The sequence below is a fragment of the Pezoporus wallicus genome, unplaced genomic scaffold (genome assembly GCF_028554395.1).
Source record: "Pezoporus wallicus isolate ANWC-B61680 ecotype Strahan unplaced genomic scaffold, APGP_CSIRO_Pwel_v1 contig_3952, whole genome shotgun sequence".
In the NCBI taxonomy this organism is placed as follows: Eukaryota; Metazoa; Chordata; class Aves; order Psittaciformes; family Psittacidae; genus Pezoporus; species Pezoporus wallicus.
This window is the reverse complement of record NW_026635034.1, coordinates 2,757,647-2,773,043: the sequence shown is the minus strand read 5'-3', so window position 1 is coordinate 2,773,043 and position 15,397 is coordinate 2,757,647. Positions and strand designations below refer to the sequence as shown.

The following is a 15,397-nucleotide window of genomic DNA, read 5'->3' as shown; positions in this document are numbered from 1 at the left end:
CAAGAGAAGTATCTTTAATGAGCATTAAGCAATATGTATACCTTCAAGGATGCTGCCTTACATAAATAAAGCATTACCATCTGCAATTTGGCAGGGGGCAATGGAGACACATTGTACAATGTGGGGAGATCTATTAAATTACCAGGTGGTGCATGCATTTTTGTAAGCGGTGTCTGACCAGGATGCTTGCATGGTCTGATGCGATTCTGCAGGTTGTTTATATGTAGAGTGTATGTAAATATTAGGAGACAGGGCATCAGAGTGATTGCAGCTTAAGTAGGAAAACACTGCTACAACAATGCCATTGCGTTCATAATCCTCCATGAGTGTTCACTGCTTTTGTTAAATATGCAGAGACTGATGGAGATTGCGAGTGGATTAGTGTCTCGAATGACTGGTGCCAGGGATTGATTAGCATAAGCAAATTTCTCCTCTGGCTTCTCATCAGGAAGGAGAGAAATAGAGCAAGCAGTCCCTCCACTGCCTGGAAGGGTACTGGGATGCTGAGGAGGAAAAATCACGAGTGGGGTATAGTTAGCTCCCGGTGTCATTACTCTGGGACCAAAGTAATCCCAAGACTTGTAGTGGGAGCATCCCCTCCTTGCAGAGCTCACAGACTGTGGCTACTTGAATTTTTGTTTTGCTTGCAAATGCAATTTTGAGGGTTGTGGAGCCTTTGCCACTGTGTGATTTGTTTCCCTGCAATCTTGTTGATGCTGTTTCAGCAGCTGGGCAAAGCAGGGACCTAAAGGCTGATACCAGTAGGGCTCTGGGCTGGGGTTGGTTGGTTTGGGTTTGGTTTTGCTTGGGTTTCTTTATTTCTGTACTTATCAGAATGAGGGCACAAGCCAGTGAATGGGTGGGGATTTGAGCCATCAGATGTACACTTAGTCCTTATGGAAAATTTGGAGCTGGATGCTGTGCTCGTGGTCCTAATGCGAAAGTCCAATCACTTCTTATGCTGCTCTGCAAACATTATGTGTGCGCATCAGGATCCCCTAGGACTGTCAGTTGTTGATATAACATTGATCCTTTCAAATGTAGCCTTGATCATGCTGGGCACAGGGATTTGCTGATAAAACAAACTTAAGGCTTGGTTATAATTGAAAATGCAGGATAGCTCACCGGGCAAAATACCCACTTATAGGAATCAGAGTTCAGCTCAAAGTCAGCAGACATTTCCATGGATAAATCCTGAATTCTGATGGAAATCAATATTTAAAGGGACACTGGGAGCCTGGGGAGAAACCTCCATGTAAGGTAGCTTCAAATCCTAGCAACCTCTTTAGGGATTAACATCTGAATGCTAAATATAAGCCAGAACAAAGAACTGTGCTGTGAAGAAGTAGCAGGCAAAAGGAAGGGCATCACCTCTCTCTGCAGACCTGGAAGAATCACATTAGGAGTTTGCTGTATCTGTAGTAAATGAACCCCCCCCCAACCAGCCTTAGATAAAATCATTAAATCTTATTAAACGCAGGTGTAAATAAGTCATTCTGCAGCATTTTCATACTGTGGTGAGTAGTTTGCATTTTAAAAAGTGAATTTTCATGAAGCAGGAGCTGATTTTACAGGCTGCAGAAGGGGATTTGGTAAATTGATGGAAAGGTTTGACAGGAGAAGAGGGGAAGAGGCTGACAAGAGATGGCCAAAGCTGTCTGACTGAAAACAACAGAAAACTAGGTAATAATTTATTTCACTGGCTAAAGGCAGGGCAGGCAAGCGCTGAAGCCCTCTATGGGGCTCCATCACAAGTAGTCTCATGAAAGCTGGAGAAGTCAGATTCAATCTAACACTTCTGTTTTGCAGGCTTGCTGCTTCCTGGAGCTGTTTCACGGGCCAAAAGCAGCTACAGGTCCAGCAGTGAGAAATAGGATGTCTCAGGACAGCACTGTCAGGTCTTTTTGCAGGTGTGGTGTTGCACACAAATGCAGGCAATGAGCTGTTACTGTGGAATCAATGAGGAGAACTCAGAACCCAAATTCAGATGTTTGGTCTAATGTGTTTTGTGTCCCTCATTACTAAAGCACTGTGTCATATTCATTCATCTTGCACCATTGCACAGGGAGGGACTGGCCTTTATTAAAAGGTGGAAAAATGATGAGATGCAGTGAGTGGTCCGCAGGGGAAAGTCATGGCTAAGCAAGAAATTCGTTTTATCACTAACTCAGGAGTGCAGGACATCCTTCCCAGTCTCTGGCATCACTTGATCAACTCCAAGTAGATGTCCCCATCCAAGCGGGTCTACTGTTTTTGAGCTCCTGGAGGCAAAACTAATAAATACTGTGTGTGCTATTGTATAGATGGGAGAAACTCCCCACTCTTTTCCCTCCTCCCTACCTCATCTGATACTAATACAGGGCTGGAACCACTTTGATCTCCATCAGAACAAAGACTAAACATTAAAGTGAATTATCCTGAAGTTGCTCCTCATTAATAGACAGCTGCAGGCACTTGGGTACATCTGTCGGGATTGTTTGAGCATTCCCTTCGCTTCAGTGGTTGCATCGAGGGAGCACAACAAATCAAAACATGCTGTTGGTCCGACACCACCTATTCAGGTTTCCTACAGTTGCAAATAGGCAGGAGCCATAAGGAGCAGGAGGTGGTGATGGGCAGCTAGTTGTGTAGACAAGGAGTCGAGCAGCAGGAAAAATAACATCTTCCCATGGTAAATGAGGGAAGCTGTTTCCAGGAAAGCTGGGAAGCAGAGGCCGGGGGCTGAGAGCTGTTGCTGGGCTCTGTGGGAATGCAGGCATCCCTGCGCCAGTGTGGGAATGGGGCAGCTCACGGCCACGCAGTCTGCCGGGGAGGATGGGCAGTGAAGGATGACTCCAGCGGGTTTTGCTGCAGGAAGAAGCCATCTGGCTCAGACACAGCCTCCCCCTACCCTTACTGTGCGTTTTGGAGGCTACGTCAACTGACAGAAATCAGAGAAAACCCACTGAAGCGACAGGCTCTGCCCGTCAGGTCAGGGCAGACGCTTTTAACTCAAGCCTTTGAAGGGCAGTACCTTTAGTGCAGGAGGCTACAGCATCTCCAGTCTGTACCAGCGCATCTTTGATTCCTGTAGGCTGAGCTGGGGCGGTGTCTCTTTAAGGGCAGGATGCGGAGCACACGAATTACAGTATTCCAGTAATCCCTTCGCGTTGGCCTGCCCCGTCCTCCACACAGTGGGAAATGTGGGACAAGCAGGGTTTTGAGATTATCTCATGCTTTGCAAAGCCAGTTCCCTTTGTGCTTTTAGAAAGAGCTCACTCCTGCAGCAGGCAGGGGGCTGGGGATGGCATTCCCAAGCAGGATGCTCTCCCATGCCCACAGCAGCACCCCCTGGTCTATGGCAGTGCTTATGTGTGCTCTGATCTCCTCCACATACCCCATGCATATGTTTTGGGACAGTCACTGAACCACCTGGTAACTGTGGTCCTTGACAGAGAACATGTTTCACTTCCCTTTCCATTCCTACATGGGGATGTAGTTGCTGGATGCAATGGCAGCACTAGCTTTGCAGCGAAAGGAGTTTCCCATGTCTCCCAAACAGATCAGCTTTTTGCCCACCAAAGCTGTCCCTTGGCGGTACAAGGGGGGATATGCTTTCCTGAAAAGGAAATGAGCTTCTTAGGAGCTCAGTGCATAACTTCCTACGCTCTTAATTTCATGGAATTGCCAAGATACGAGCAGCCTGGCTCAAGGGGGCCAAATGCCCAGCAGATATCAGTGACATCTCCATGACTAAATAAAACAGGAGGGGTTTGCGTATGGTAGGGATATGCTGTATAATTCACTGCGGAGGGGTTTGCGTATGGTAGGGATATGCTGTATAATTCACTGCTGATGGTCCATATTCAACTGCCTCACAGCTAAAAGCAGTGAAGGTGCTTTGAGCATCCGGGCCATGGCTTTGTGGGTGAGTTTGGAAGTGTCGCTGCTTTGCCAGTTTCAAGGAATGTCGTAGTGGTTATTTAACTGGTGCTCCAGCATATCTCATTCGACTGCATGTTCGTGGCGGAGCAGGCTGCAGCAACCCAGCCTTTCCTAGAAGGGTGACCCTAGTAAATACTAAGCAGTGTTTTGCAGAAGTGTCTGGATGACTCAAGCAAACTTTAAATGTGATTGCAAGTCCCTGAAGGCACTTCTCATAGTGCTTCCCAGGGCTTTATTGGCAGAGGGTTGCTTAGCACAGGGGCTTTGTATCTATCTGAACTCCTCCAAAGTGCATCACGAGCAAAACTCCTTCCTCTCAGCATCAAATAAATCCTCACTTTGGGAATGGTTGGAGCATGACTTCTCTTGCTGATGCTGGCTCTTGGGACTGGCAGCAGGGCTGTTTTGACAGGGAGGTTTTGGGAAGAAGTAAGCAGGCAGGGGCCATGGGGGCTGTAATTCAGCTTCATACCCAGTTCCATCCTGCATCTGGAAACACTGGCGAGACACTGACATTTCTTCGTGTAGCCTCCCATCCCTTTTTCTCTCCCCTAGCTCTCCAAAGTGAGTGCTTCTCAATCACATCTCAGTCTGCCACTTTGTAAGGTCAGGAAGGTTGGTAACCCTTGGGCTCAGGGTCTGCTTGCACTGGTGACCGGAGCTCAGGAAGGTGTGCCCAAGGTAGGCTTTAAGCCAGCTACCACAAATAGGAATAGCAGCTCAGTCCTGGCAGGATGCTGTGCAGAGCTGGGAGTTGGATCTGCAGTGCAAGGTGGGTACTGAACCAAGATGCTCACCGAATCACCTATCTCCAAAACCTGGGCTTTAAGCTGAACGTTAGACACATGGCACCCAAAACACAGAGCAAAGGTATGAAGGATGCCGTGCTGGTAAGTGGAAGTGGCACCGACTCTTGGCTGGAAGATTTGATGTTTGGACCATATCAATATCAAGGCAGACAAGGACAGAAGGCTTCAACATCTCTGGGGATAAACTCTTGGTTTAGCACCTTCTCCTGTGTTCCTGGGCCAGTTCCTTTGAAGCCAAAGAACTTGGTTCAGGTGTGTTCCTGAAGCAGTCCTTAACTTGTATCTAAACATTGTGAGGTTTAAGTCAGAAATATCCTGCTGAGAGACAGATTGCATAGTCTCTCTATATATATATACATATATATATAAAAATGTCAAGTCCTGTAATGCTTCATACTGGGACTTAGGAGGAATGTGGGATAGGACAAGATGACAGCCTAACATAACTTTTTAATCTTCTCATTTCTCCACATTATAGGATACTTCTGACATTCCTACCTCTATTCACTAAATCCCTTTACAAAGTGCATTAATTTCTCTATAAAGCAAAACAAAACTCAGCCCTGACCATTTTGCTTCAGGGTTTCATACAAAGAAACTTTATATGAACCATGTAGGCAGAAGAGAGCAGACATGGGAAAACAGTGTATCAGAAGGGGATTGGTAAGCAGAAATGGTGCGATGGGAAATGTGTGTGGCTTCGTTAAGAGGAATGGCTCCTGATGTGAGAGCCCTGTGTGCTGTCCTGCCGTGGGAGATGCTGCTTTTCCTCCTCCTGTCTCACCTTCCCAGCTCACCTTCACCTGGCACTTGTTAGCAGCTCTCCAAAATACATCTTGTGGTCTCAGCCCCTGGTGGGATGAGACTTTGAAGCAAAGTAACTGGCTAGCTGACTGTGCTTTTTCTTTTCAGCCCATGACTGTGCATTGAACCTGCTCTTACTCCTCAGTGAAATGTACCTGAGATGCCTCCTTGCTCACCTTAGTGAGGCTGGCAAGCCCTCCTGCATCTCCCTCGATGTCTTATTTCCAGCCAGGAGGGTTTCTGCTGGCAGATATTGTCCCCAGCTAATTCGTAACAGGGTTCAAGTTGATGCTTTGCCTGTATCGTGCTGTGAGCAACACAAGTTTGCTTGTGTTTTGGGATCCTGTTGCTGCTGGAAAGCAGCTTGGATCACCAAGGGACATCTCTTTATTACTGAAATACTGACATCCTTTATCCCTCTCTTTGTAACTTGGTTCTTGTGCACTTCGCATGACTGACTGAGCATCTCTGCCACGGTTTCTCCACAGATGTAGTGGTACTTGCTGCAGCTTTGCTAGAATGGAAAACTGCATTATCAGTCCTGGGCCTTACTAGCGATAAAATCCCATCCCGAAATGTCAGATCTAATACTCCCCTCTGTCCCAATCTTTTCCTCAGTCCCTGAAAAATGTCTGTTAGGACAAAGTAGGATTTGGAAAATTGCTCCATTTGAGAAGATGGGCAGGAAAATATTTCTCCATCCAGCCTGGCTTGCTTCTGTTTTTTCCCTGCCTTTTGGGGAGACAGGGAGACTGGTGAAGGGAATAGAGCAGGAAAGCTGAAAGTAAATAGACCTGTTCAAAATCAAATGTAACTGTGCTTTAAAAGGGATCAAACTGAAATGAAGTATTTGTGAGTTATCGAACAAAATGTTTGGATTGTCCCAAAGCAGGATCATTCTGGTTTTTAATTCACATCTCTTGAGCATGCCTAAGAATTGCCATAATTTGGTAAGGGTTAATTCTAAGATTACAAATAAGAAAATGCCAGTTGCACAAAGGAGAAACCTTATTCATCTTAGTTACTACTGGTCTGTGTAGGGCTAATGACAATGGGGATATGCCCAGCTCCTCCTTGAAGCATTGGATGCAGGACCAAGCATAGACCCCCTGGAAGAGGCACAGCAGCCCTGCAGAGCAAGAAGTGTTTCTCTCCAGGGCTATATCCCCGAGGAGGATGTTTATTAATGTGCTGCTCTGAGCCATATAAATAAACTTTAAGCTGAGAATGAAAGGGAAGAGGCTGCAGTATCCTATTCTAATAGTGGAAGTTTTGCAAGAGACTGATGGAGCTGAGATTAGACCTTTGATCTCCTTGCTCTTGGTATTAGTGCCCTCTGGCTCCATCAAATCTAGGCTGATCTAAAAGTTAGAGGGAAACATGTGCAAAGACCTAGCAAGTGGTGTTAAAGCTATCAAGTTTAGCACATCCTTATCCTTAGCAGCAACACCAGGACCAGGAAAAGGGGTTTTGCTAAACCTTTTCTACTAAGCATCGGCTTTGTGGTTGTATGACTTAAATGGATGATGTGGAAAGTGTTTTCCTGATAGCAGGGTGACTAACAATGGTGCAGAATTTCCCAAAAGAGAAAGGATGTCTTAAGCTAATACTAACCGAAGCCCTCAATCCCACATAAATGTTTAACCACAGGCACTATCCCGATTGCCTAATAGCCTAATTCAGTGTACTCTGTTGATCCTTGAGCATGGTCTAGTTGTGTACAGGCGCTCAACTATCCAGTCTTGGGTTTCTCCAAAACCTGTTTGATTTGTGAGATAAAGTGTAAGATACTATTATCTAATGGTAGGATTTTGTTGGAGCCTCAAAAAGAGATGATAAAAAGGGTATGTGATGAGCCAGTTGTTTTGTTGATTTTAAGACAAACGATAGGAAAAGTAAAAACACAATTTACCTGAGGGTTTCTTAAGCCGGAGGTGGATAATGATTTCCTATTACATTCTAAGATCTTAGATATCCGTGTCCCTGTTCAGTGGATGCTCTATCCCACATTGCCCTCTAGCGAGAACACTGCAGGGCAGATAAACCTTGCAGCCATCAGTATATGAAATGTGGTGTTTTGATAACTGAGGACACGGTTTGCTCCTGAAGTGGTGGTTTGCCATGCGGTGCAGACAGTGAGGAGGGGCAGCATTCATCTGTCGCTGATGCAAGTACCTGCACTGGCCACAGCTTTCTTGGTGTTTGCTTTTTGTTAGAGCTAACTGCATCTGCCAGCATCTCCATGCTGCTGCTGCATCACCAGCCAAAGGTCCCTGTCCTCTTCTGCTTTGGAAAAAGGGGAAAATATTCCCTGGAGTCTTTTTAATGCAGGATGATCTTTCCCTGTGTTTTTTGCCTTATCCTTTGCTCCATGAAGCACACTTCAGTTCTGTGGTTTAGCCTGTATATACATGATCTGGCAACCTGCCTGTGGCGTAGAAATCATCACAGGACAAGCTTCTGTCCCTCTTCCACACAACATTGATACATCCAAAGCATGGGCTCTGTTTGCCACTGCCCCAGGGACTATTCCAGCCAATACAAGGCCCACTGTGTCCTTACATGCTTGACCAGAATTACATAGAAACTCATAATTAATGTTCAGTTACTAAAGATTACCGTGGTCTTTGATTGTCAGCTTGTTCATCAGGGTAATAGCCATGGCCATCTCTGCTAGATGCTGTCTGTTTAAACTTCCGGACTAAAAACTTTGCTCTGATTTCCTGCGTGCAAACAGCCAGAGGGCACAACCTGGTTGCACATATGGCAGATACATGGGTGAGGACAGCACCCTGCCATCAGTGAGATCCTCCTGGGGCTGTAGGACCCAAGTACCAGGATTGATAGTGTCTGGGGAGCTGGGATGGGCTGCACACCCCCAGCCTGCTCCACATGGCTCTTGTGGAATGAATGTCAAACACTGATGCCATCTAGTGACAAAAAAGATGCAATATGGGTATTGTATGAAATGCTGCTGGAAATGTTATAGACCCAAGCGGGGTAAGCTTTGGGGCTGGGAAGGAGGGAGGTGGTGCTGGGGAGATAAATCCCTTTCCTTGGTTCCTCAACCTGTCTCTTCCCTCTTTTCACATCCCACAACATGGGACTGGTGTCTCCGAGAGGCTTCACGTATTCCCGCAGCAAGGCATGGGCTTCTCAAGCAGCTCTGTTGATTGAGGAGCACAGATTCCCCAACTTACTGCTGGATCATGGAGCAAAACCACAGTGTCCTGGGATAAGGTGACTGCAGGAGGGGAGGTGGCTTGCTTCACTGCTGACCTGGACCTCATGGCAGAGACCCTGGGGACTAATTCAAGCTGGCAGCATGGGCTATGATGCAGTGCCATTGCTGCAGCTTTGAGTTTATCAGGCACAGGGCACTGTCTGACAGCAGCGACCTCTTACTGCAGCTGATACAACCTGACACTATTTTCCTTCCACCACCTTTGCTTCTCCCTCTTGTTTCTGTAGGTGATGGCTGTGAAGACTTTAATGTGCTGGGTTTCTGTATGAGTGGCTGGCTGGAGACACCGTTGCTTTGTAGCTAGTTATTAATCCAGCCAAGTCACGGTGCCACAAACTTAGAGGAATTAGTTTGCACTCTGCATTTGAAAAATGAAGGTGAAGTTATTTATCACCATACCACCTTATCCCACTTGGCTAAACTGTCCCCAGAGGGAAAGGTTTGCCTTGCACAGGGCTCGTGGTCTCCTGGGAATATTTCACATGTCTGATCATTTATCCAACTCCTGAGAAATGCACAGAGATAGAACTTGGAAATTAAGTTTCCAGTTAAGGAACCTGAGGGCTGAGATGGCTGTGATGGAGTGCATTATGAATGCACTGAGATGCCAGGCAGCATCCTCTGGGGAGATTTGGATGTGGGCTGTACCCTGCTGTCAAAGCAGAGCAAGCAAAGCATCCAGATGTGAATAAGCTCCTTCAGAAGCCATTTCTGAAGTGCAGTGACACCAAGAGTTATGCCAGCACAGGCTGCTACATCACTGTGAAGGTCCTGAAGAGCTGTGCCCCCTGAGCGGGTTCAGCAGTTCTCTGCTCCAGAGCAAACAAACAGGCGCTTGCTCTGCTCCACGCTGCTCAGACTTGCCCCTGCTCCCTTCAGAAAGCCATTTACAAGTGTCCTTGGGGACTTCTTGTCGGTTTTCCATCCCAAATGTGAAGGTACCAACTATGTTCCTATTGTCTAATTTACAAATGTTTTGTGTTATCTTTGTTGCTGCTTTTTCTGGATTATCCTTGTGTCCTCCTGCCTTTCTGCCCTGGATAATTGAGAGCTGGCAGTGTGCCTGTAGCATTCTTGTTTCAGGGCCAAAATGGGAGTGAGAATAAATGCTTCTAAATATTGTATGGAAGCAAATAAGTCATTTACTCATAATAGCTGTTTGCCTGGTGTTACACTGACAATTTCACATGGGTTTTGCAGGAGGAGTGAGCAGTTGTGAGAGGATGGAAGAGCCATGCCTCTTGGGGAGTGTTTGCCGCGTGGGTACTGTGGGGAGGAGGGCTTCATGGCTATGAAAGAGTGCTTTTACCTCTGTAAAGGGACTTTATCCGTCAGTCTGTGACAATGCAGCATTTCATAGATTGGCTGGCCCTGAATTCTGAAAATAACCCTGTCTACCAGGAATTTAGCTGGAGGTGGCAAAGGTAAAGACTTTCCCGTGGGAGCTGCTTTACCTTGTGCTTTCCAAGCAGCCAAAACATGGTATATATGCACAGTGTCTTCCCAGCTCAATAGAGTTTCAGCATTATCACAGCTCCATCTGCTCTTTTTCCTGAAGAGATATGGAAAAGCAAAAAAAGTACTTAGGGTGCTCTTTTGCCTGAAGCATTTGACACACATATTTGACATCAGCAGGGCAATAGCATCTTGCAGGAGACAAGCAGAACAACTTGCACTGAATAACCTGAGCCCAGTACTAATTTTCTCTTTTCTCTCTCCTTGTAGGGATCCTGTTTACGATGCTGGTATTTGGACCAGCCTGTGGATTTATCTTGGGCTCCTTCTGTACCAAAATCTATGTGGATGCTGTCTTCATTGACACAAGTAAGGAGAACTGAGTTTGGTTTAAAATCAGATACGATAATGTATCAACAGGACAAAAATGCTGATGCTTATAAGCAGGAAGCTATTTTTCTGTCTTTAGTGCCTCTTGCATGTATGGGTGACACTTCTAGAGGGGTTTTATGACTGGGATTCAAAGGATTTCAACTTGATCCCATAGATAAGAGATTCATAGTAGGCAAAATTTGTTCCTTTCCATGGGCTTTTCTTCTGCAAGATTGGTTTCATCCCAGCTCTTAGAGGACACCTTACAAGAACACTGTGGCAGGGCACACTGGCTAGCCATGCACATAGTCTTGCCAAGGGAGCTTTGTCCAAAGCACGGGATGAAGTGTGGAGAGCTTCCATCCCCAGGATGTGGGAAGTCCATCCAGGCCCTCTGATGGAGGCACATCAGTAAGACCCGTGCCTGGCACCTTCTCCGAATGACCCAGTTAGGGGGGGACAGGTTCAGTTCCCCAGCATTATTGCTGTTCCCTAAAGCAGTGCTCATTGTTGCTCACCTTGGCTCTGCACTTGGGTTCAAGCAAGTTGTTTTCAAATTGTCTTTTTGTCCATTAAGAAAAAACCCTGCAAATTCTGCTTTCATTGCTACCTGCACTACGAGCTCTTTGCCATCAGAGGGCAATGTGTGACAGGCTGTTCTCTGCTGCTCTCCGAGCCCTCTGGCTGTAGACTGCGATCCTCATGCTTTATTCTTTTCCCTCAGTTGTTCAGACGCTTTTTTCTACATTTCTCAGCTCCATTTGATCCCACAGGCTCTTATCCTGCCACAGGGGTGTTGTACCCCTTTGAGGGTGCATTCCACTTCTATGATGTTACAAATACATCTTCGCAGGATGTGTTCTGATGGAGTTGGACCTTGCAGCACTTGGAATAGAATTACACACATCGGGAAGAGAGCTAGTGCCTTATTTTGGTCTTCATGCACATGGAAGCTGAAGAATTCTAAATAATATGGAACAAGCAGGAAAGAAGTATCTTACTTGATGGCTGAGACTTTAGGCACAGTCAAACCCCACGTGGTCCCTTTTCAGTCCTTGGCTTTAGCAAAGATATGCTAAAGGCTCACTTGGTCCTGTGGGCAGAGGAGCTCATATTTACTTCAAGATAGGAATGTGCAGAAGAAGATATTTGTTCTGCCAGCAGGTGTAGCTGTGGAACTCTTCACCGTAGGGTATAAGAAGTCTACAAATGGGTTCAAAAACAGTTGGAGTAGTTTATAGAGGAAAAAATGAACATGACACCAGATCTAGCTCAGAAAGCCCCTGAGCCACAGATCACAAGAATAATATCAGGTATATGTTGACTTTATTCTCATGGATTTTCTGGGCATCTGCAGCTGGCGACCATCAGAGGCAATGCACTGGCCTAGCTCAAAAGTTAACTTGATATGATCTGGCCATTCTTAACGTAAGGCACTGTTCCATATTTACAGCTCAAAAAGCCTCAGACAAATACAGAGCCACAGAGGAGGAGGGGGAAGCATTTTCTCTCAGAAGCCTGGAGAGTCTCTGTATCAGCATCTTACACGGAGGGATATAGTGCTTTCCAGCTGCAAATCCAGCTGGATTTGGCTGTGGTCCATCGCTGTCATTCAAAGGCTGGGGCACAGTTGGCCTCTGCCTATTTTTGTATGGGGAACAGTTTCCACATTGCAGCTGGTTCTGCTTTGCACGTCGGGATGGCATGAGGAGACCAAGCTCCAGAGGGTCCAACCCCATTTCAGGCCGCAGGTGCGGGGTGCCAGGGCACATTGCTATATAGCCCTCCATACAGGACCTGTTTAAGGAAGGGGATGTGAAGGTGGCTTTGGTTTATGTGGCTCTTCACATGGCTGTGTTCCCAAGAAGGTGAAAAAATGCACTTCAGGCAGGAGGAAAGAACAGCAGAAGAATCCAGTCCCTCCAAAGCACTATTTTTCACACTTTATATATATTTGAGAGCTGTGTGTTATTTTCCCTAAGGAGAAAAGAGTTTCCTCCCGTCTCTGCCTGAGAGACAACTTGATTGCTTCACTTGAGACAGATTTTTCAGAGTGGCGGTAACCAGACAGGCATCATGAATGGACGAGCTTGTTATTCCAGCCACGCGGACCTGGGTCTCCCATGGGATTCAGCTCCGGCCCTAGGCACCCTTCGCCAGAGCAGCTGTGGCAGCGAGGCAGCTCTTAGGAACATAGTTTCTTTCTCCTGCTGTTTATTTTTATACCCCCAGACTGAATCCAGAGCCTTCTTTTTCCTTATCTCCACTGAGTGATGGCCTACAGGATACTCTGGCTTTTAATTTTGCTGCTCTTCATTTTCTGATGATTTCTCTATCTTTCTGAGTTTGTTTGGTACAGTGGGTGGGTTTCTTTTCCAGTATTTAGGACTGTTTCACCCTCCACACAGTCACAGGTGCCCACAAAGCCCAAATGCCAACCTCTCCTTTGGTGTGAATTCAAAGCAGGGAGAGTATTGACCTCCTGGGGAAAAAGGGGTGAGCTGGGACGGAATGCAGTGTCCTTGTCTATGCTGCTGCATGTGGGTCTTTGTGCCAGCAGGTATGTCGGCTGTGTGTGCACAGTTGACACACTGTGACAGCAATGTCCAAACCATTGGTGCCAGCAGGGACACTTAATGATGTATGGCAGCTTCCTAGAGCTGGCAGAGACAGACATTGGAGAGAAGCTTTGATTATAGGGTGTTGCAGAAGATTGTACCACCTAGATAGGCAAGGTGATAGGTTGCTTGTCCCAAGGACCTTGTGGATGTGGAGGTCATTATGCACTGGTAGCTCACAGGGAATGGGTACGGGATGCACCTACCCTGTGACTGGGACCCCCTTGCCAGCCAGCAAAGCCCCCAACAACCATCTTCCAGCCTACAGCATCATTAACACTGTCATATTGCCTTTCCCAAGGCCAAGCCTGACGTGTGTGTGGGTGTGTTTGCCCTTGCAGGTAAGCTGGACATAACCCCAGACGACCCTCGGTGGATCGGAGCATGGTGGGGAGGCTTCCTGCTGTGTGGTGCCTTACTCTTCTTCTCATCCCTGCCCATGTTCGGGTTCCCGCAGTCCTTGCCCCCACGGCCGGAGCACGCCGGGGAGAGCGAGCAGGCCATGCTTCCCGAGAGGGAATACGAGAGACCCAAGCCAAGCAATGGGGTCCTGCGGCACCCGCTGGATGGGGAGAGCAGCACAACCTGCTTCCAGCAGCTGCGAGGTGAGACCTTGGCTCTTGCTGTGTTTTCCATGAGAGTCAGCAACAGGATGGGTTTATAATTGGTCTTTGATTTGGGTTATCTACCTCTACCCTCCCCCCCAAAAATCCCCCCTAAAGCTTAGTACCCTGAAATCTCAGTCTGTAGCTTCTAATTATCTCTGGCATTGTCTTTATTTCAGAGAGACTTTGTTCCACTTGAAAGATTTGGGGTTTTTTAAACTACAAAGCTTCAGAAAGGCACGGTAGTCCTGTAGAGTTGATAAAAAAATGAAGGGGAACACAGTTGCTGGAGCAATTTGTGAACTTCTCTCCAGCCTACTCTCCTGCTTCCCTCTGCCTCCTGAAATGGAGAGAGAGCCAACAAGGACAGTTAAAAGAGATTGGAAGCTTCCAGCATCTGAGCTGCAGCTTATTCCAGTCCCACATACAAAGCAAGGAGTGCTGGCTACCACCACAGCTCTCAAACTGCAATGGGAAGAGGTAGATACCAGCCCAGAATAGCATCAAAGTGGCATGGCTTGTAGAAACCCCCATGATGTTTCCTGCAGAGATGGAAGTGGACCTGGTTCTACTTAAGATGAGCTAAGGATAAGCATTCTGTGAGAGAATGAGGGCAGATATCCCTTCTGTAGGCTGCAATGGAAATTCCTACATCTGAGAGGGTGGTTCTGTAGCACTGGTGGGTGCTTCCCACTCTCTGTCACTGTGGCAGAGGGAAGTTTCATTACTGCCTATCTCATTTAGATAAACGAGGACAAAAATCACTCCCTGTGCAGTTGCCTTAATTGGGAGTCATATGAGGTAGAAGGAAAAAGAGACTTTGGGGGAAAAAGAACGTGTTCTTAAATATAAAAGTGCCTTGAACAGTTGATGTGCTAGTTCATTAAGGGAAGGTCAAAGATGTGAAATCTTGACTTGATGGGAAGTTTCAAAAGAAAGGTCAAGGGATACATTGTTTGAAATACTGTCTTTAGAATTAATTTCTTCATCCTTTCATCCTGGTTTTTCTCAAGTTCAAGGAATGCGTTTTTCCCATGGTACCTCTGGATAATTGTGTGTCTTTTGTCATGGACTCATCAGAGCATCTGCTTCTGGCCCCATGTGTTTGGAACGGGCACTGGAAGTTTTTGTGGATATTCATACAGAAAAATGAAAGACTGTAGCATGTCTGTGCTGCATGGAGGGCAGTTCTGCCCGAGGATGGTGCTGAGCAAGCTGAGTTCCTTGCTCACAGAAAGGCTGTGGAGGGGTTCCTAGAGCATCTGTTGTTCACTCAAGTAGAGAAATTAAACTGCTTCACAGTACTGATTACATCAGAAAGTACCACAGTCTTCCATGTTAGCCTTCTCATTGCAGGTAACCCCATTTCAGATCAGTCAGTATTCCAGAAGTCTCTTTGTAGATGGACTTTGAAATGCAATTTATATCACATCAAATAACACAGGGAATGACCTTTTTAGTTATGCCTTTGAGACTGTCACAGATGACAGGGTGTTGGTAGCTGACGTCTCCTTTCAAGTCCCTTGCCACTGTTGTCACAGTTGGAATGTGGTCAAGAGTTGTGTT

The 15,397-nt window shown here is 46.6% G+C and overlaps 1 protein-coding gene across 2 annotated transcripts in view; it reads left to right on the top strand.

The window, feature by feature from the left end:
- SLCO3A1 (solute carrier organic anion transporter family member 3A1) overlaps positions 1-15,397 on the top strand; it is a 153,598-nt gene that overhangs the window by 113,029 nt on the left and 25,172 nt on the right. For both annotated transcript variants that reach the window (XM_057419317.1, XM_057419399.1), the window contains exons 3-4: positions 10,507-10,605; positions 13,568-13,831. In XM_057419317.1, the coding sequence (XP_057275300.1) occupies positions 10,507-10,605; positions 13,568-13,831 (363 nt within the window). The remainder of the gene's footprint in view (positions 1-10,506; positions 10,606-13,567; positions 13,832-15,397) is intronic.